Genomic DNA, 21,681 nt, shown 5'->3' with positions numbered 1-21,681 from the left:
AAGGGAGGGCTGGTAGGCGGGGCGGTGTGGCCTGAGCCGGTCTCTGCATTCCGCACGCTACTAGAACGTACGTCGGCCGCCTTCTTCTCCGCTGTTTAAGCCTTCAGCCTTGCTGCCGTTGAATTGCCAAGATGTCGCTTTCTAATAAGCTGACTCTGGACAAGCTGAACGTGAAGGCGAAGCGGGTCATCATGAGGTAATTCTGCACATCTGCTCATGCTCCCTCAAGGGCTCTGCTGCCGCGTCTCTGGCCACAGCCAACTTGCTTCCTTGCCTGCCCAAAGTTGCTTTAGTCCTTGGCTCGGCCCCGTGGGTTCTAGCCCTGCAGAGTGAGGCTGCCCACCATTGTGGCTGACGCTTTGCTCCACTTTTACGGTTTCTAATCTCTTGCCCCACCCGAGAAAGGGAGCCGTTTTTGCCCTTTGGAGGTGGCTCCGCCGAGGAAGGGCTCAATTCCGGGACCCATTTTGCCCTCCTTCCTATTCCTGAGATGAGGTTTCATCGCCTCCAGCCCCCAGCCGGCGAGGTGAGACGTAATGCTTAGCCTGCAAATCCCTAGGCCCCAAGAAGGGGACCTTGAAAGGTCATTTGGTTAGTTTCCCTTCCCCCACCGCCCTAGACCATCCCAGATAAATAAGAAAAGGCCCACAATCCAAAGGTCACTGCACAAAAGGAAAAATTTCCCTGAAGAGGTTATTTAGATGTTCAGGAGTAGCACCCCCTAAAGCATTGGGGATGGGAGGGTGGAGTGGGGTGGGGTGCACAGAAGGAGGCCCTACAGAGCTTATGTAACAGGCGTCTCTACATGCCACCGTTGGACTACAGGCCATGCATGGGGTTTACATCAGAATTGTGACACATGCTGGGTGATGGTAGAGCAGGGTGTGGTTGCTCATTCTTTTTTTCCAACCTCACCTCACAGGTGGCTAGAGAAACAGGATATTAGAAGTGACGATGGCTACCCAGGCACTTAGGGGTCTTTTACTCTGCACATGTGGAACCCTGGTCACTTAACCAACATGGCTTCTCCCTTGTATGCCCAAATTGTATGGTGCATGGAACTTTTGCGTTTATCCTTTTTGTAACCTACAGTATATTTGCATGCCAGGAGCACAGTGCAGGAGGACAGTTAGGAATGTAACTGCTGGACTTGACTGTTGATATACCTTGATAGGATCCAAGGATGGTGCATTTTGGGAGTCACAGGGCTTGCATTGATTGCGTTGTGCAGTCTTGTCCTTTTTGGGAAGTGGTTGATTGATGGACAGGCATGTGAATGGTGTGATCCAGCCCCTTTCCCAATTTGGGCTGGTTCAAGTGAGGGCATCTTTTGGATATTAACAGACACATTAGGCAGTAGGGAATCTCCCTTTACCCTAAGCTTAAATATAGGAGGGCACTATGAATTTCAGAACTCTGGGCACCGTAAAAGTTGATGCAGCTCTCCCTTTTTCTCTAATTTCATTGTGGCCACTCTTAGTTTGCAAGTGGCCTTCTCTGTCTTGTTGCGGAAATAGAAAAACTCAATATCTTAGGGCCACGAAAAACACCTGGCATCCACATTTTCCCAAATGACCTAGGCATTAGCACTCTGGACAAAGTAGGAATCAAAGCCATCCTGGTATTAAAAATGGGCCCTTTCTACCCTTCTGATGATCTTAAGGAAAGGGGATAGATTCTATAAAAATTGGCCAAGTGGATGTTGGCATGCAACCGGATCTTAGGTTTTAATTATTGCCTCTCATCTTCACTGGGCTCAAGGCTGACCTTTCGAGATAACATACACCAGCTGGAAGACAAGGGGTGGGGCGTCACGCTTGCTGGTCACCTTCCTGCAATTGCAGTCTTAGGCTTTATTTTCTCTCCTCAGGGAAACTGGTTTGAGGAAATAACTGGGCTGTTGGAGAGTGAGACTTTAGGAGGTGCTTATCTTTTCTCCCTCCAGACCCAACATGAAATAACTTGCTGTTCAAGGACTCAAAGTTTCACTTAACACAGATTAACCCTGAGCCTTGAAATGATTGGTTAGTCCTGTTTTGCTGATGGAAAATTACCTGTCCAAGATCACTGAACTAGCAAATTGGTGGCAGAGCTAGGACTAGAATTTGGGTCTCTTTGGCTGCCAGCCACATCCTCTGAATACTCACCATTGTAAATAAGGACAGGTTAAAGACTGTCTGTGAAGGTTGCAATCCATATTCTTCCCCCTGTACTCTGGATGAATTCTAATTATTTGGCCTGAGGACAAGAAGTTACTTTGTTCCCTATTAATGTATCTCTTTTGAATGGAGTCACATTTTGTAGGACTACTTTTTGGAAGAGCCTAGGCCAGCTATGCCTTGTCAGCTCAAATTTCTTGTTTCAGTGCGTTTATGTGGTGGTTGCTGGCAGTGATTCAGAAATGGGGCTTCCTGAGTGTGGCTTTCCTTGCCTCCTCTCTTTGTCCTGCAAAAGAAAACTCTGATGTTTGCTGAGTCTTCTGGCTCCTGCTTTGAATTGCCCAGGGAAACTGACTGATTTGTTGGGGAATAGCCAGAAACCTGACTGGGTAATTATCCGGTTCCACCTCCATTTTTTTGGTCTCCAGTTGACTCTATAGCCTTTTGAGTAAACTTCCTGCTTATTTTTGCAATGTCACTTCCTTTCTTCCTATCAAAGATTGCCAGTCTTACTCCTTTGCTGACTTGTGAAGCACTTCCCTTTTACCTGCTCCCTCCACCCCTGTTTTGTTTTAAACCTGTGTTTCTTGAACCTGTTGTAACTTGTTAAGCAACAGCTTTGATGTAGTGGAAAAAGAAATGGAGAGGAAAAACTGAGCAGAGAAAAAGTCTTTTAAGATGCTCATAATACTCCAATTTTCCAGTCAGAGGGTATTTCCAGTGAAGCAAGAGTGAGCATGGTACTCTTGAGAGCTTTTAATGGGCCTGGAGCCCTGAAATTGCAGGTGTTAGAGACTTGATATCTTACTCTAAATCAGTATTTTTGACATTTTATTTTTAAATACTTACAGATTCACAGAAGGTTGCAAAAATAGTACAGAGAAGTCTTTGTTCACCCAATTTCCCCCAGTGGCTACATCTTAAAAAATTCTGGTACAATATCAAAAGTAGGAGGTTGACATTGGAATAAAGTGTATAGTTCTTTGCTGTGTTATCACACAAAGGTTGTGTGTAACTCCTACCACAGTCAAATTACAAAACTGTTTTGTTTGATCACCACCAAGCCCTCCCTCATTCTACCCCTTCAGAGTCGTGCACCTTCCCCCCACTCCCTCCATTCCAACACCTGGTAACTACTGATCTGTTCCCTGTCCCTAAAATTTTATCATTTCAAAAATGTTACATAAGTGGAATCACACAGTATATAACCTTTTGGTATTGGCTTTTTTTTTCACTCAGCCTAATACCCTCTATTTATCCAAGTTGTTGCATGTATTAGTAGTTCATTCTTTATATTGCTGAGTAGTATTTTATGGTATGGATGTTGCACAGTTTGTTTAGCCATTCACCCCTTGAAGGACATCTGGCTTTTTTTCAGTTTGGGCCTATTACAAATAAAGCTGCTGTGAACATTGAATATTCATGCACAAGTCTTGCTTGGTGTGGACATAGGCTGTCATTTCTCTTGGGTAAACACCTAGGAGTGGGATCACTGGGTCATATGCCTAACCTTTTGAGGAGTTCCCAGGAAGGTTTCCAAAGCAAGCACACTATTGTACATTCCCATCAGCAGTGTATGAGTGATAAGTTTTTCTGCATCCTCACCAGCATTTGGTGTTACTGTTTTTTATTTCAGCCATTCTGATAGCTGCGTAGTGATACCTGAGTTCACACCTGAGGCTAAGTTCAGGAGTGTTTCAGGGAAGTGGAAATGGAAGGGCTGCCGATTTTACATAGAATAAGTGGAATGTGTAGGCAAGAGTAATTTCTGTGGTGGAGTCCTCAGAAAGAAGCTAAAAGCAGAGCTGTTGTTGAGATTCTAGGAGATGATGAAAGGAGGTAATCCACAGGCAATGAGAAGGGAGAAGTCCAGTTCTCATCAGTAAGGTATGCCATGGCAGCTTGGATAGATGACACAGATTCTTGAGTTTTTCTGCCCAAAGAATTTCCTCCCTGTAAGGGAGGGAATAGGGAGCACTGCAAAGGTTGGCTTAGGGCTCAGCCTGTTGCCATTAGTGCTTTTGACCACAGGCCTTTCTGGGAGCCTGTAAGAAGGAAAATGACACAGGCAATGGGATACTCTGTCTTCTTTGGAATGTACTTTAAGGCTGGCAGGGGCCTTGTTCAGGATATTTAGAGAAGATGCTTGGTATCATAATCAAGTAGCCCGAAACTGAGTAGAGTGTATTTCTGAGCAGAGGCATACTGCTTTTATTTTTGAAGACTTTTAATTAAAATGTTTGAACATAGAATTATTCCTTCAACCCACCTTTGGAAAGGCTGCTCTTCAATGATGTAGATTGGAGTACTGTCCTAGGGGATATAGGAAATTGGTGGTCTTCTTAATAGGTCTAGGATTTTGTAATTGTCTGCCAGGCCTCAAGCCTGGCAGCGGTCTTCTCCACTAGGTCATACCTTCCCTGCAGTGTGTGACCTGCTAGCTGTTTTTGTAATAGTTGGAGAAACATTAACATACATAATAATAGCTGCCATTTGTATACCACTTACCATGTACCAGGTACTCTTCTAAGCCCTTTACAGATCACTAACTCATGTAATTCTCACAATAACCAAGAGGTAGATACTATCATTCCTCTTCTGTAGATGAGAAAGAAATTTAAGGAAGATTTTGCAGGCAACACTTAGACCCTACAATTAGCTATCCCATGTAGTTGTTTTCAGTCAGATTGAATTAGGCTGACGTTCCAAGGAGTTCAGAAGAAGAGGGGAGGAATTATTGGTTCTTAAAAAATGAATGGTAAAGCAGTAATCTGTTGGGTGACAAAGGAGAGAAATTATTTGCTTGTGCCATCTTGATCACTTCTCTTTCAATTGCCTATTTGTCAGGTAGGCAGGGTCACATGTTCCACCCTCTCCTATCAGGTTTTTTGAAAGAAGGTATCTTATTTTTATTGTGTGTTTTGCTTGAAGAATCCTGTGAACTCGGTCTTCAACACTGAGTTTTTTCTGGTCACAAGGCCCCAGGCTTTCTCCAAAAAGAATGATACTCAATTGATGTGTTTTATTTTTCCAGTTACTTTTTTCTTTTTAGTGATGTTAGTTACCTTCACTAGGACCCAGAAATAATACCAAAGGAATCAGAATCAAGATGTATTCCTTAATTACCCCTTACCTATCCAGCTGCCATTTATTATTAGCTACTATCATGCTAGGTCCACATAAAAATCTTTTTAGATGGAACTGGTTTTAGCTTCCCAGGACTTCAGGGCTAGTTTCTGTGATTTCAGTTAGGTTTGATTTTTATTTTTAAAAATTCCTTTTTTAGAGTATGAGATATATACCTAAAAGGACACAAATCATAAGCTCAAAGGCTTATCACAAAACGAACACATTTGTTTAATCACCCTGGTCAAGAAATACACTGTAACCCCAGAAGCACCCTCTGGTGTCTTATCACAGGCCCTACTCCCACCTTCCTTTCCATGGCTAACCACTGTCTTGACTTCTAATGGCACATTATTTTGAAGGTGGATTTTGAACTCCCACCTTATTTAACTGGTTCACTAAAAGTGCCTCTCCTAATCTTTGAGGGAACAACAAATTGAAAGGATCATGGCTCTAAACCTGAAATTTTGTTTCTTTTTTAGAGTGGACTTCAATGTTCCAATGAAGAACAACCAGATAACAAACAACCAGAGGTAAGGTCTCTGCTAAACCTTGAGCTTGGTTTAAGATGTGTGTGTGTGTCCATGGCTAAATAAGATGAAATGGTTTTCTTTTCTTATTGTAGAACTATGGTAACTTAAGCCATATATTCTTGGCTTTCCACAAACCCACTCTCTGGTCTGTTTTATTATAAAAATGTAAAAATTGGGGTAAGTCATCTTAAGAAAGTGATTTTTTTAATCTCCCCATGTTTTGAAAATTTGAAGGATTTGGGGTTATGCATTTTTAAAAAATAACAAAAGTCGAAGGTTACTTGGCTTCCCTTGGAAAATAAAGAACTGTGCAAGATGATTTTTTAATACCAGTAATATTTAAGCTTACGTGTATTTTTCCACATGGCCCAGATACAATCAGTTTTTGAGAATTTTGATGTAAAGGAAAAGACTTCCAAAGTAATATTTTCAGTTAGTTTAGGCTGTTCTAAATATCCTGGCTCCAAAATCAGGAGCAGAAATTTTATATGATAGTATTGCTCTTAATGTTTTTATTTATTTTGAGGGAGAGTGAGACCTTGTGAATGCAGGAGAGGCAGAGAGAGAGAGAGGGAGAGAGAGGGAGGGAGGGAGGGAGGGAGGGAGGGAGAGAGAGAGAATCCTAAGCAGGCTCCATGCTGACAGCACAGAGCCCAACACTGGGCTTCATCCCGCGAACTGTGAGATCATGACCTGAGCAGAAATCAAGAGTTGGATGTTTGACCAACTAAGCCACCCAGGCGTCCCCCCCCTTTTTTAAAGCAATTTTTAATTTTAAATGAAGGGTTTGAGCTGGAAAGGTGTTTTCCAATGATCTAGAGCAGTGTTGTCTAATAGAAATCTGAGCCAGATATAAAGTTTTCCAATTGCCCCATTAAAAATGTAAAAAGAAACAGGTGAACTTAATTTTAAATAACATATTTTATTTAATCCAGTAAGTCCAAAATAATGATCTCAATATGTAATCAATAAAAAATTAAAGGGACAGTGAACATTTTTGGTAGTAAGTCTCCAAGATGCAACATGTATTTTAATAGCACTATCTCAATCTGGACTAGTCGCATCTCTAGTATTTAAGAGGCACATGAGGCTAATGGCTACCTATTAGACAGTACAGGTCTAGACCCAAAACATTTTCAGATATTGGCCCCAGAGTAGAGTCTGGCGTTCTACCAAGTACATCCCTGCTGCGCCATAGTGGAAGGTCTTTGTTTTATACAAGGCAGCTCTGACCTTTCTTGATTTTCATTTTCTGCAGCACACAGAAAAGATAGGAAACAAGCTTATCAAGGTATTTTATGAATAAAAGGCAGATAAACATGTCTAAGTACATTTTTTCATTTTCAGAAAATGCGTTGAGTTCACAAACTGAAGCATTAGAAATAATAGAACTTGCCAATAAGGGATACCCTTGAAGATTAATTTGTTTTTTTGGGCAAACTTTGTGCCTAATGAAGGTTTCTTCTTTATTTGGTATTAGTGAGCTTTTATATATGTCAAATAGCATAATATATTTTAGAAGCATAACTTGGCTTTTTATTCCATTCTCTGCTGCAATGTCACCTTATCAGAGACTTTCCCTGGCCACCCTATCTAAAATCCCCTCCACCACTATTCCCCAATCATTGTCTCCCTACCTTTATTTTTTACGCAGCTCTTATTACCACCTGATGCACACACATACACATATTTATATATATACACACACGTATATATATAATATATACATATATATTATGTATATACATATATACTTTATATATATACATGTATTTATTGTCTCTCCATTAGAATTTCACTTCAGTGAGAGCAGAGACTTTTTATTCACTGTTGTATTCTCAGAATCTGGAAAGGTAACTGGTATAAGAAGAATTCAATAAATATTTGTTGAATAAATGAATGATTGTATTCATTATCAATTTTAATTTCTGAAAGACTGGCAAAAATGTAAAGCTTGTATTAAACCTTTAAAAAAAATTTGACATGTTTAAAGGGAGTTTAATAACTTTTTGGTTAAACTATAGATAATGTGATGCATTATTTAAACTATGTTCTATGTAATGTATTTTTTCCTACAAAAAAAGTGCCTTAGGATCTGTAATGAGTACAAAGAAGTTACTACATATTTTTATTTTTATTGTTATTTATTTATTTATTTATTTATTTATTTATTTTTTAATATGAAATTTATTGTCAAATTGGTTTCTGTACAACACCCAGTGCTCATCCCAACAGGTGCCCTCAAGAAGTTACTACATATTTTTAAATTTTCCTCAAATTTCTTTTAATGGTGCTAAGATTTGGGAATTTTATTTTTTTTTGTTTTTTTTTTAATAAAAAAAATGTTTATTTATTTTTGAAAGAGAGAGAGAGAGCGTGAGCAGGGGAGGGGCAGAGAGAGAGGGAGACCCAGCACAGAATCCAAAGCAGGCTCCAGGCTCCCAGCTGTCATCACAGAGTCTGATGCGAAGCTTGAACTCCCGAACTGCAAGATCATGACCTGAGCCAAAGTCAGACACTTAACCGACTGAGCCACCCAGGTGCCCCAAGATTTGGGAATTTTAGATTTCTTGTCAGTCACATAAGAGGGATGTTTCAGGGGTCCCTAAGACCACCCACATATTTGGTGATTCACTAAAAGGACTCACAAGCTTAGCATATAGTTCTCACTGCTAAGGTTTATTATTATAGTGAAAGGATGCATGACAAGATCAGCAAGGGGAAAAGACAGATAAAATCTGGAGAAATCCATGCAGGGGCTTCCAGTGCTCTTTCCCTCCAGCAGTGGAAAATGCAGTAGTTGTATGTGTTGTTTCTGCCCAGAAAAGCCCATTAGAGACTCAGCCCCCAAGATTTTTATTGGGAGCTGGTCATATGAGTGCCCACTGCCTAACAACCAACAATTTTCCAGACTCTTAGAGGAAAGCAGGTGTTCAGCATAAATCACCTAGTTTGTACACTCTAGGAGCAGTGAACAGCCCATGTCAGAGAACCAAGGGACCACTTTGAAAGCCAGGTTCTCAGACACTGGCCAGGGGCCAACTTTGCAAGCAAGTCTTTCTAAAGATAGCAGCCTCAGGCCTGCTATATTAAATCTTTTCTGCCTAAGGGGCAAAACAGGATCAGATGGAACAATCCTAGGTGGAAGGTTAGCATCATAATTGATTTCTTTCCCTGAACATGAACATGAGGACCATCACTGAGTTGCCAACAGATTTGAAGGAATTTAAGAGAAGAAAAAGGGCTTTATATTTTATGAGACCATAAATAAAATAGTTCCCACTAATTCATAGGAGTAACCTTGCTCTACTGCCTGTCTCTTTTTGGTTACAGAATCAAGGCTGCCATCCCAAGCATCAAATTCTGCTTGGACAATGGAGCCAAATCCGTTGTTCTTATGAGCCATCTGGGCCGGCCTGATGGTGTCCCCATGCCTGACAAGTACTCTTTGGAGCCAGTTGCGGTAGAACTCAAATCTCTGCTTGGCAAGTAAGTGCCAGGGTCTGGAGCTGGTGGACTCTGACAGGAGATGTTGTGAAGCATGTTGTTACTCTTTCTTTCAGACTGCTCAAGTGTCTCCATCTTGTGCTCTCCCCAGGGATGTTTTATTCTTAAAGGACTGTGTGGGCCCAGAAGTGGAGAAAGCTTGTGCTGACCCAGCTGCTGGGTCTGTCATCCTGTTGGAGAACCTTCGCTTTCATGTGGAAGAAGAAGGGAAGGGAAAAGATGCTTCTGGGAATAAGGTAGGACCTGGGACTTTGACATTACTGGGGGTGAGGAGGGCTGAGTCTGTAGAAGACTGAAGAATAGAGGTAGTTCATGTTTATTTTTTCCTTACACACCTTTTTATTGAAGTTTAACACACACCTGTATATGTATATGTATATGTATATGTATATGTATATGTATATGTATATGTATGTATATATACACATATATACACACACATAAATGCATAGCTTGATGAATTACCACAGAGTACACATGCCTGTGTAACCACCACCTACGTCAAGGAATAGAATATCGGCTATACTTGGGTATGAGTATTCAGTGGACATGCTTTTGCAATTGTTCCTTTGGTACCTTGGCCTATGATGACATGAGAAATCTGACATTATGTGATAATCCTACTTGGGCTATGATTCCCAAGTGCTGAGAGCAGACATTCACAGGCAGTTGAGGGGGTGGGTGTCCATGCTCTACCAGGTGTTCCTCCAACAGAGCCAGTATTAGATTCTTTTAAGACTGGGACAGTTTTTTTTTTTAAGCAATAGGCCCTAATGTGTTATGGAAGGACAATGAATATTTTTCTTTAGAGGGGGAATTAACTTAATGGTTGAGCTTGATACTCTTAAAACCATAAATTAAATGTGATATAATTGGGATTTTCTTATAAAAAAATTATGTGAGCAGAAAAAGTACTTTCCTAAGTCAAGTGGAAAGGCACTATTTGGGAAAATTTGTTGTAAATTGGGTAAATGATGTTCATGATGACAGTGCCTTGGATTTAAGGCATTTTTTTTAATGCAGTGTAAACCATTTTTTTAAATTCTCTTTAAGATAAGTAAGTACAGGTATTATCATCATTTCATAAAGAAATTTAAGTCTCAGAAAGGCACTCATTTTACTAAAGTTAGAGGCAGTGGTGCTGTTGCTGGGCTTTATATCTAGCGTAGTCCTTTAGATCAGCAAACTTTTTCTATAAAGGGCCAGACGATAAGGCTTTGTAAGCTGTACAGTCATGACTGTATATGATCCTGTTGGAGCTACTCAACTCTGGTGTTGTGCAAAAACGACCATAGTTAAAAACCACCCAAAACAAACAAAAAAAGAGCAACTGTAGATAATCCACAAGATAGATTACTATGACCTGACAACCATAATTCAAATATTAAATGATAAGCTGGCTCTTTGAAGATGATTTAGAATTTGCCTATTGGTAGAAGAGAAGCTGAAGTCATCCTTTAGAACTTTCCACTCTTAAGGTGTTTAGTGTCTTGGGGAACAAGATTCTTTGAGGCTAGTATCTCAATCTCCTGTTGTACTTCTGGTGTTTCTTTTTAAATTTTTTTTAACATTTTATTTATTTTTATTTTTTGAGAGAGACAGAGTGTGAGCAGGGGAGGGACAGAGAGGGAGACACAGAATCCAAAGCAGGCTCCAGGCTTTGAGCTGTTTGCACAGAATCTGATGCAGGGCTGGAACCCATGAATGTGAGATCATGACCTGAGCCAAAGTTGGACGCTCAACTGACTGAGCCACCCAGACACCCCTCTGGTGTTTCTTAAGGTTATCGGAGTACCAGCTTTCAAGCAGTTTCTTTTCTTAGCAACTCAGGCCTTATCCTGCCTTTGGCATGGTCTTGGTACAGTAGTAGGAGTCAAATGCTGACCTCAAATTTGGTGCCCTTTTAGAGTGAGAATCACTTGCACAGACTCTGGGACTTAGAGGTGGTAGCAAATAGAGGGAAAACCTGTTATTCAGGGAGTGATGAACTAACTGCTAGCCTATGACATTTTTAGTTAATTAACTTTGCATTTAAACACACATTAGTGTCAAGTGTCCAGTGGCTTTGATGCTCGAAATTTCAAGACCCAGTAGTAAGTTGAAAATAGATAAAAACAACAACAAAGCAGGGACATAAGAGTTTTCCTTCTTCCAGTGTACCCACATTGGTCTTTTAGGAACATTTTATTTATTGGCAGATCAAAAATGAGAAATGGGTTCTGAATATTGTTAATTTCTATAGTGCCTTTTTTCATGAAGAGCTTCAATTTGCCCCCCTTTTCCTTAAACAGTTCTTAAAGGGGTTATCATGTCTTTAATAGATGAGAAGATGTCGGGGACAGAGATCAACTTGCCAAAGGTTTTCACAGTGAATTAGTGTTAGAGTTGGGCCTAGAACCCAGGTGTCCTGCCATTTGGGCAGTGTTTTCATTACTACACAAATAATCTTCCAGTCACCAAGGGCAGGTGATATTCCATTCTAGAAAGATTATGTGGGTTCTGCAGTCTTTAATTTTAGCATTTAGGGCCCTTGCATTCTTTGGGTCATTAGAGGAAAGCCCCTGTTCTTTGTGTAGCCTCCTTCACTTTGAAACACAGGGGAGTGGGATTGGCAGTGACTAAAATAAACATCTGTGCTGTATATTCTTCAGTGCCATGTCCCCCCGTGCATTTTTCTTGGTCTCTTTCTGGAGATCTTTGTCCATCCTTCCATCCTGCTTTATGTCCCTTTTTTGGGTGGGGGGATCCCTGGATTCCCCTTTCTCTTAAAAATGTCTCTCTCAAAAGTGAGACTTTTTTTTTGAGAGAGAGAGAGAGGGTGTAAGTGAGCGATGGGCAGAGAGGGAGAGGAAGGGAGGAAGGGAGAGAGAGAGAAAGAGAGAGAAGCAGGGCTCACCTGATACAGGGCTCGAACTCACAAATCATGAGATCGTGACCTGAGCTGAAGTCAGATGCTTAACGACTGAGCCACCCATGGTGCCGAGGTGACATTTCAAAGCCATGTTTTACTTCTAATTTTGCTTCTCTTTTTGGTAGAAGTGTATTTCTTGTTTTCTTAGATGCCTAACTTCTAGGGAAGATTCTATAAAATACAGCCTTTTAATATATATAAAATATTTCTGAGGTCCTTTTCTGTTGCCATGTGTCCACCTGCCTTCTCTGTCCCAGGCTCATGAAGAATATGTGTGAGGGCCTCTCCCTTTGCAAAAAGGCCGTGGTATCTAGAAGCCTGAGTCAAGTATAATCCTGACTTTTACAAGGATATGTTAAAATGAGGATATGAGTCAAGCTAAGGAAAGGGAAAGATAATCAGAATCTTGTCCTAGGAGTTGGGGAGAGGTCAGTGGGATGTGATTAGCTTTGTGTGACTAGAAGTTAAGCCATGGTTCAGGAATCTTAAGTTTTCAATTTGAGGCAAGATGATGGAGAGCAGAATGTAGAAGTGACCAAAAGACCTGGAGTATTTGGAAAAAGAAATATATCCTATTGCTTGTTGTGAAAATTGCTGTCCCACCAACTCTGGGTCTTTAGAGATGTTCAAAAGGACTCTTGGTATGAAATGCTTTTATAGTTGTCTTAGGAGCAATCAACATTTTCTGTTTGTTTTTGTATTTTTGTTGTTGCAGGTTAAAGCTGAGCCAGCCAAAATAGAAGCCTTCCGAGCTTCACTTTCCAAGCTAGGAGATGTCTATGTCAATGATGCTTTTGGCACTGCTCACCGAGCCCACAGGTACTAAGAGTCTTGTTTGATGTTGAACTGGCAACAGTAATCTTCTCTTTACTGGAATAGCCCAAGTTCTGGGTTGTTTTTGGAGATTTCTGTGAGTGATGTATTATATAGAACATGATCCTTTCAGCCTCTAATTGGAGCTTCCAATTAGAGTGTGGTTCTTTTTTTAAAAATTTTTAAATGTTTATTTAATTTTGAGAGAGAGAGAAAGAGAGACAGCACAAGTAGGGGACGGGCAGAGAGAGACGGAGACACAGAATCTGAAACAGGCTCTGGGCTCTGAACTAGCAGCACAGAGCCCGAAGCTGGGCTTGAACTCACAAACTGTGAGATCATGACCTGAGCCGAATTCAGATACCCAACTGACTGAGCTACACAGGTGCCCCTAGACTGTGGTCCTTGTTGAATATCCTTGGTTCTTATTTTATTGAGGAAATAAAAGTGAAACATGTTGAGAATTATGGAGCTTTTTGTCAAGCTTTAGGAAGAGGTTGCTCTTAGGATATTTCAGGTAGAGTCCTCCCTGTGTTAAAATTGTAAGATCACAGTCTTTTAAAGTTGTTTATTTATTTATTTTTGAGAGGGTGAGCACAAGTGGGGGAGGGGCAGAGAGAGAGAGAGGGAGATACAGAATCTGAAGCAGGCTCCAGGCTCTGAGCTGTCAACGCAGAGCCTGGCTTGAACCCATGAACTATGAGATTATGAGCTGAGCCGAAGTTGAACGCTTAACCGACTGAGCCACCAAAGTGCCCCTATAAGATCAGGGTCTTATGCTGTTATTAGGAAGCAATTGAAGAATTTTCTCGTGTTGTCACCAATTGGCTGATTTGCTTATTATGGTTAAACCCTTGACTTGAAGACTATTAATTGGGTATCTTAAATTCTACTTAAGGTCATTGCTTTTTACTTGCTCCCTTTGGCGCTGCTCTATTAATCAAAAATCTTATGTGTTTTTATTGCAGTTTAAGGTTGAAAACTGTGAATGTATTTCAACGATAAGGAGATGGCCTCTAGAATTGGGAGAGTTGGTAAGGGATTGACCAAAATTTAAATATCTCTGTTCTTTTCTAGCTCCATGGTGGGAGTCAATCTGCCACAGAAGGCTGGAGGTTTCTTGATGAAGAAGGAGCTGAACTACTTTGCCAAGGCCTTGGAGAGCCCAGAGCGACCCTTCCTGGCCATTCTGGGCGGGTATCAAGAACCTTTCTGAGATCATGTTTTTTTTTTTTTTTTTTATTTTTTAATTTTTTTCAACGTTTATTTATTTGTGGGACAGAGAGAGACAGGGCATGAACGGGGGAGGGGCAGAGAGAGAGGGAGACACAGAATTGGAAACAGGCTCCAGGCTCTGAGCCATCAGCCCAGAGCCCGACGCGGGGCTCGAACTCACGGACCGCGAGATCGTGACCTGGCTGAAGTCGGACGCTTAACCGACTGCGCCACCCAGGCGCCCCTGAGATCATGTTTTAAATAGTATATTTGCCTGATAGTAGGCCATGACTTGGGTGGTTTTTTGTCAGAAAGCACAATCAAAGTGGGTAACTGAGGAGAATTTAATAAAGGGACTATCTATCTACCACGGTATAGGTAGGGTTCAGGGAAACCCCAAAAGGACAGTATAGTAATCTGGGGCTAGAAACAGCCATCACACTCCCTAGGCCTGAAGGGACAAAGAGAAGAAGTGGTTATCAGAATCCAGAGAGGGTAGTTGTGTAGAGAGGGCCCTCTGATGGAAACTGTAGCCTTGGTCAGGGGACATTGGGATAGCCAGGGAAATAAATACTCTCATCTCCCTTCAGTCTTCTGATGTTTCCTCTCCCACTTCCAGTTGGCTGCAATCCAACTGGAAGCCAGAGAGCCCCTTGATGCAGTCCATGCAGGTCAGCCTCCTGGGACAAAACAGGGCCCAGAAGGAGAGCAAGTGGTTTTGGAGGGAAGAATGGGAAAAATTTACCATAGTTGCTCATCTTACTATTTTTGAAGCCTTTGAGCCTTTCACATACATATAGTATGGCAAGAATAACCATGAAAATCTCCTCATATGTATTTAATTTATCCTTTGGAACTCATTTCCCCTAATTATATACCTTTTCATATTTTCCCCTATGGGGAAAGGTACCACATAGATAATGATATTCTAATGGCTTAGTTAGAAGTAGAAATTTCAGAATTGCAAAGGTTAAGAGGCTAGGAAGATAGATTTTAGGTGATAGAGTGGGCACAGGGACCTAGTGTACTGCTTGGATAAGATAACTTCCTGTCACTTGGCATGGCTATCTAGGTAGCACCCTTGTTATGGCTGGATGCCACTGACCCTTCTGTGAGCATGTTTTCTTTTTTCCATGGGATTGAACACACTCAGCATTTTCCTATGAAAGCTGACTCTGGAGTTCGGTGTCAATTTCAGGTAGCATAGTTGCTCTTCAGGCTTCATGAGCCCAGTTTCAGGGTCCTAAAAATAATTCAGGTGGGTACAGGTTGTCATCTGTGTCCTAGAAGTATTGCCCCTCTTGTGCACTGAGTTATAAAGGTCACACTCTTATCTTTGCTGCTCTAGAGATTAGGATTTGAGCTGCTTTTCTTCATCCTTCTGTAGTCCTGTAATATGGGAATGAGTGCTACTTAGTTGTTATGATTAGGTTTTAGGCTGACCCTGAAATCGCTGTTTTGGGGAAAGTTGATGTGGAGGGTCTTTTTTTGCCACCTTTCTTCCAGTGTAGTCTTAGACCATTCGCAGTTTGGGGGAAATTTTACATTTTATTTAAAAAACATTGTGGAAGCACCAAACATGTACAGAAGTTGAGAGAACAGTATAATCAGCCCCCAGGTACCTAATACCTTGCTTCAACAATTACTGACATTTTTGTCAGGAGTACAGCATTTTCAAGCAAATCTTAGACATATAATTTCACTTAATAGCTCAGTATGTATCTCATAACTGATCAGGAGATTTCTTTTTCAGTAACCACCATGTTATACTTAATACAATTTAATAGTTTTCTTACTGTCATCTAATACCAAGTTTGTATTCAGAAGTTCTTTGTCATCTCAAAAATTATCTTTTTACAGTTGGTTTGGTTGAATAAGGATCCAGATGAAGTCCATGCCTTGAGTTTGGTTGTTAGGCATATTTTATTCTCTAGTAGTATCTTTTTCCTTATTGTTTTCATTCCATTGATTTGTTGAAGAAGCTGGGCACTTGAGCTGTAGCATTATCCATCCCACATTCTTCAGAAGAGATTGAGTCTCTTTCCTTTTCTCCCTCTTATTTATTTTCTCTCTCTTGTGCTCTTGCTATGTGTGTGTGGGGATAGTAGTTAATCCATGTTTAACCCTTGGTGGTGACCAATCTTTACAAGGGAGATAAACAGTTTCTTGCCATTCAGTACCCCATGTCACTGTTGTTTTGAACCTCCCTCTCACAAATCGTAGCATAGGACCTTTCACAGGGTAGACATCATCTTGTTTATTGAATGAAGAGGGAAACAGGCCCAAGGGGATCTCTTGTTTGTTTCAATGGAATTTATATATATAGGAGTGTTTATGTTTAGGTTTTTTTTCTCTCTCGGAGCTGAAAGGTATGTCTGTATTTATTGTCTTATTTACTTATACTAGAAGCTCTGAAGGTGTAGAGGTCTTTGGTTTTTGCCCACTGATATTTCTCAAAGACCTAGAACACTGTTTGGCACAGAGAAGGTGCTTGATAGATGTGTTGAGTTAAGTGGTCCAGTGGAATCATAAATGCCATAAACCACATGTCCCAGCAACTGAGCATAGATCTAAGAGTGTGGATACCTGTTTTTGCTTGGTATATAGTTGTTTGGGATATGATCTGATCCCTTCTGTAGGGTTGGGACAGTTTTGAGTGGGCTCAGGGATCCCACAGTTAGCAGTCTTGCTGAAGTATAATTAGCTGTCTTGACCTCTGGTTTTTGTGGGGAGAAGGCAAACTAGACCTGTTTGGGTCTCATGGTTTCTTTAGACAGTAGGTCTTTTTCTTTTTTCTTTTCTTTTCTTTTCTTTTCTTTTCTTTTCTTTTCTTTTCTTTTCTTTTCTTTTCTCTTTTCGTTCTGCCAGAGTGTAAATGGGGGAGGGGCAGAGGGATAGAGAAGCTTAAGCAGGGTTCATACCCAAGCCCAGCATAAAGCCTGATGTGGGGCTCGATCCCAAGACTGAGATCATGAACTGAGCCAAACTCAACTGTCAGATGCTCAACCGACTGAGCTATCCAGGCGCCCCAATAGTAGGTATTCTAAGTCCTTTATGTTGTAGAAGTTTTCTTAGAAATAGATTGGCCTTTTGGGTTGAAGAAACATAGGGCAAAGTTAGCCAATACTCTTTTTCTTCTTCCAAGTTTTTATTTAAATTCCAGTTAGTTAACATACACTGTAATATTAGTTTCAAGTGTAGAATTTAGTGATTCATCACTTATAGAACACCTAGAGCTCATCACAAGTGCCCCCCTTAATACCCATCACCCATATAACCCATTCTCCCCACATACCTCCCCCCTCCAGCAACCCTCAGTTTCTTCTCTGTAGTTAAGAGTCTGTTTTTTGGTTTGCCTCTCTTTTTTCTTCCCCCATATTCATCTGTTTTGTTTCTTAAATTCCACACGAGTGAAACCGTATGGTATTTGTCTTTCTCTGACTTACTTATTTTGCTTAGCATGATACTTTCTAGTTCCATCCACATCATTACAAATGGCAAGATTTCATTTTTTTATGGCTGAATAATATTCCATTGTATGTATATACCACATCTTTATCCATTCATCAGTCCATGGACGTTGGGCTCTTTCCTTAATTTGGCTATTGTTGATAATGCTGCTATAAACATCGGGGTGAATGGATCCCTTCAAATTAGTACTTTTGTATTCTTTGGGCAAATACCTAGTAGTGCAATTGCTGCTGGGTTGTAGGGTAGTTCTATTTTTAACTTTTTGAGGAACCTCCATACTATTTTCCAGAGTAGTTAGCCAATAATTTTGTCACTTGGAGGACATTTCCTTGTTCCTATGCCTTGGTATAAAAACTCAGGCACTATTTAATATCACTTCCTTAGTCCATCTGTTCTTTTGGTAATGTTCTTGCTTTCCCTTCTAGAGCTAAAGTTGCAGACAAGATCCAGCTGATCAATAATATGCTGGACAAAGTCAATGAGATGATTATTGGTGGTGGAATGGCTTTTACCTTCCTTAAGGTGCTCAACAACATGGAGGTAGGAAACCAATGCTAAGTGGATGTGAAATCGCTCTCCATGAGAAATAGCAGGTTATGTAAATTTAAAAAGCAAACCAGCTTCTGACATGAGCCCTAACAAAACTTCCATTTTTATTTATTTTGAAAGTTGTTTTTCTTTTGTCCTGGAATTGTTTCTTTATATTGTATTGTATCTTATTCCTATGCTTTGTGAGGTAGTCATGTTCTTAGTGTAGAGGCTGATCTTCATCTTGGCTCCTGTGTATAGATTGGCACTTCTCTGTTTGATGAAGAGGGAGCCAAGATCGTCAAAGATCTGATGTCCAAAGCTGAGAAGAATGGTGTGAAAATTACTTTGCCTGTTGACTTTGTCACTGCTGAAAAGTTTGATGAGAATGCCAAGACTGGGCAAGCCACTGTGGCCTCTGGCATACCTGCTGGCTGGATGGTGAGTCACTTGGGTGGTTGGTAATATGAGTGAACAAAAACATTTTGATTTCATTCATTCGTTCATTCATACAATCACTCACTTCTTCACCCATTCATTCAACCGACTAGCAAACATTTTAAAAGAAGCTCTACAGGAAATCTCTGTCAGAGAGGGCTCCAAGTGTAGCAGTGAGACCCTCCTCAAGAGAGAATCCATGGGGGAAAAAGCAATGGTATGATTGCTGCTGTCTTCATCAGTAATGTGGGGGCAAAACCATGTTTTGTTTCCTCGTTTATTTAAGGTTTATTAAGTACTTGACTATATGCTGGGGATGGTGCTATGTACTATCATGATTTGGACTGTTCTGGATTATGTTGTTACCTAGAAACCTATATAAAAATCTTATATGAAAACATTAAGATAGAATTATACTGATTATAAAGAGGAAAAAAGGTGTGTGTACATTAAAGACTAAATAGTTGATTGTAGTGTTCTGTACATATCATTTTTTAGAGAGAGTGTGAACAGGGGAGAGGGGCAGAGGGAGAGAAAAAGAGAATCTTAAGCAGGCTCCACACTTAGCCCATGGCTGGACTTGGGGCTTGATCCCATAACCCGGGGATTATAACTGCTGAGCTAAAATCAAGAGTTGGATGCTCAACCAACTGAGCCACCCAGGCACTCCTCTACATATTATCATTTTAATAGCTGTATAAAATCATATGTTGACAAACTAGTTTGCTTACTCATTTTCCTTTTGTTAAGCATGTGGATATTATTTATTTCATTGTTTCTCAAAGTGTGGTTCCAAGAATAGCAGCATCAGCAACATTTTGGAACTTGTTAAAAAAAAAATGCAAGTTTCAGAGCCCTACCCCCGATTTACTGAATCAGAAATTCTGGGAGTTGGGACCAGCAATTTTTGCTGGAACAAGCCCTCCTTGTGATTCCAATGCATGCCAAAGTTTGAGAACCATTGAATCTAGATCAGTATTTCTCAACCTTGGCACTATTGACATCTCAGGTAGTTTTTGTTGTGGGAGCTGTCCTGCACATTGCAGGATGTTGAGCAGCATCCCTGACTTTTACTCGCTAGATGTCAGTAGAATCTCCCCCTTCTTCCCAAGTTGTGACAACCAAATGTCTTCATACGTTGCTACATGGCCCCTGGGGATGGGCAGAATTGACCCTGGTTGAAAACTACTGATTTAGTTCTTCATAGTCATAGTGTGGTTAAGAATGTTTTTTTTTTTTTAATCAAATAACCTGAGGTTTTCCCTTCCATTTGATCTTCCATAAAGGGCACGAGCAGGTTTATCATTTTAAAGACTGAAGGATATCTTTTGGTTCTACAAGAAACTCTAGTGTTCTGCCTTGAGTTCAGGTCTTGGTGGAGGTGGTATTTACTTCTGTAAGTAGCTTTTCTTGGTAACTCATCTTTAATTCTGCCTCATAGGGCTTGGATTGTGGTCCTGAGAGCAGCAAGAAGTATGCTGAGGCAGTCGCTCGGGCTAAGCAGATTGTGTGGAATGGCCCTGTGGGCGTATTTGAATGGGAAGCTTTTGCCCAAGGAACCAAAGCCCTCATGGATGAGGTGGTGAAAGCCACTTCCAGGGGCTGCATCACCATCATAGGTACAGGATTCTCTACAAAGTTAATGCCAGTGTGATCTGACTGAATTCTGATCAGCAGGAAGTAGAAGGGAAATGATTAAGTTTTAGTGAGCTTCTTGCTACCAGTTGAATCTTGAGAGCTGAATGGGTGTGTATAATCCATGGAAGAACATCTTAATGAGATGGAGTTGGGGGTTTGTCAGCTACCTTTTGGGTTTACGAGCATACTGCCTTATAGTTTGGTGCCAATACTTTTTATTTTTTTTCTTTTCTTTTAACTCGGCTTTCATTCAACAGGTGGTGGAGACACTGCCACTTGCTGTGCCAAATGGAACACAGAGGATAAAGTCAGCCATGTGAGCACTGGGGGTGGTGCCAGTTTAGAGCTCCTGGAAGGTGAGATTCTTCTGTTCCTAGGCTTGTTTGGGGGAAGGTGGGGGGTTATGTGGTGAGAAGTGGGTAAAATGGAGTGGAGCTAGTAGGTAGTGTTGTCATTACTGTTCATTATTAGCTGGACAGTACAAATGGAGGAACTTCAAATAAGGCTCCTAGCATCCATTTTGGGTTGGGAGGGGCAGAGAGGAAGACTTATTCCAGAGAGGTTACACTCTAGTAGACCTGGGATCCAAAATGTAAAAGTTAACCAACTCTTGGTCATAGATCTATCCTAAGGAAGAGCAGACATGTTATTGGGACATGTTGGGAAGATAGGAGGCATATCTGGCTTCATGGTCCTATAGTAATGCTGTCTGTGTGTGTGTGCTTTCTCAAAAACAGGTAAAATCCTTCCTGGGGTGGATGCTCTCAGCAGTGTTTAGTACTTTCCTGCCTTTTGGTTCCTGTGCACAGCCCCTAAGTCAACTTAGCACTTGTTGCATCTCTACTTGGCATTAGCTAAAATCTTCCCCCATGTCAAGATTCAGCTAGTGGCTAAGAGATGTAACGCCAGGAACCCTTAAAACAGTTGCACGGCATCTCAGCTCTTCTTTACTGCACCCTGGATTTGCCTACATTCTTCAAGATACCATTTGAATTTCTTAGTGACTAAATCATTGTGCATTCTAGATTGCATATATTTATATTTTGCCTGTTAAAAGAAAATGAGCTGTGTTAGCTTCTCTTTTTGAAGTAGCTTATTCTGATTAGCTTTGTCATTGTTTCACTGCTCAGAACGGAAATAAGATGATATTCTAATGGTAGGTAGGGAGACAAAGTTGGTGATCTATTCAATAAATAATAAAAGTATCCATTGAAATGGGATTATTTTTTTCCTGTCATACTTTGTTAGGTTGAGAACAGAATCTTGAGGGAAGAGATCAAATCAGCTACATTGTGAATGCAAGAGATGGGGCAGCAGTGGTGGGGGGGTAGGGGAGATTAGA

General features: G+C 40.8%; 1 protein-coding gene across 1 annotated transcript; it reads left to right on the top strand.

Moving 5' to 3' along the window:
• The first annotated feature begins 29 nt into the window (after positions 1-29).
• Positions 30-21,559, top strand: PGK1 (phosphoglycerate kinase 1). The gene is made up of 11 exons (XM_040467913.1): positions 30-196; positions 5,768-5,818; positions 9,152-9,307; positions 9,417-9,561; positions 12,952-13,055; positions 14,127-14,246; positions 18,161-18,275; positions 18,525-18,704; positions 20,143-20,320; positions 20,597-20,695; positions 21,077-21,559. Exons 1-11 carry the CDS (start codon positions 132-134, stop codon positions 21,115-21,117), a joined length of 1,254 nt encoding a protein of 417 aa, XP_040323847.1. The 5' UTR covers positions 30-131; the 3' UTR covers positions 21,118-21,559.
• The last annotated feature ends 122 nt before the right edge of the window (positions 21,560-21,681 follow it).

This window comes from Herpailurus yagouaroundi, unplaced genomic scaffold, assembly GCF_014898765.1.
Source record: "Herpailurus yagouaroundi ecotype Mexico unplaced genomic scaffold, PumYag 67623, whole genome shotgun sequence".
NCBI classification, from domain to species: Eukaryota; Metazoa; Chordata; class Mammalia; order Carnivora; family Felidae; genus Herpailurus; species Herpailurus yagouaroundi.
Note: the sequence above shows the minus strand (reverse complement) of the source record. Positions and strands in the feature narration are given on the sequence as shown.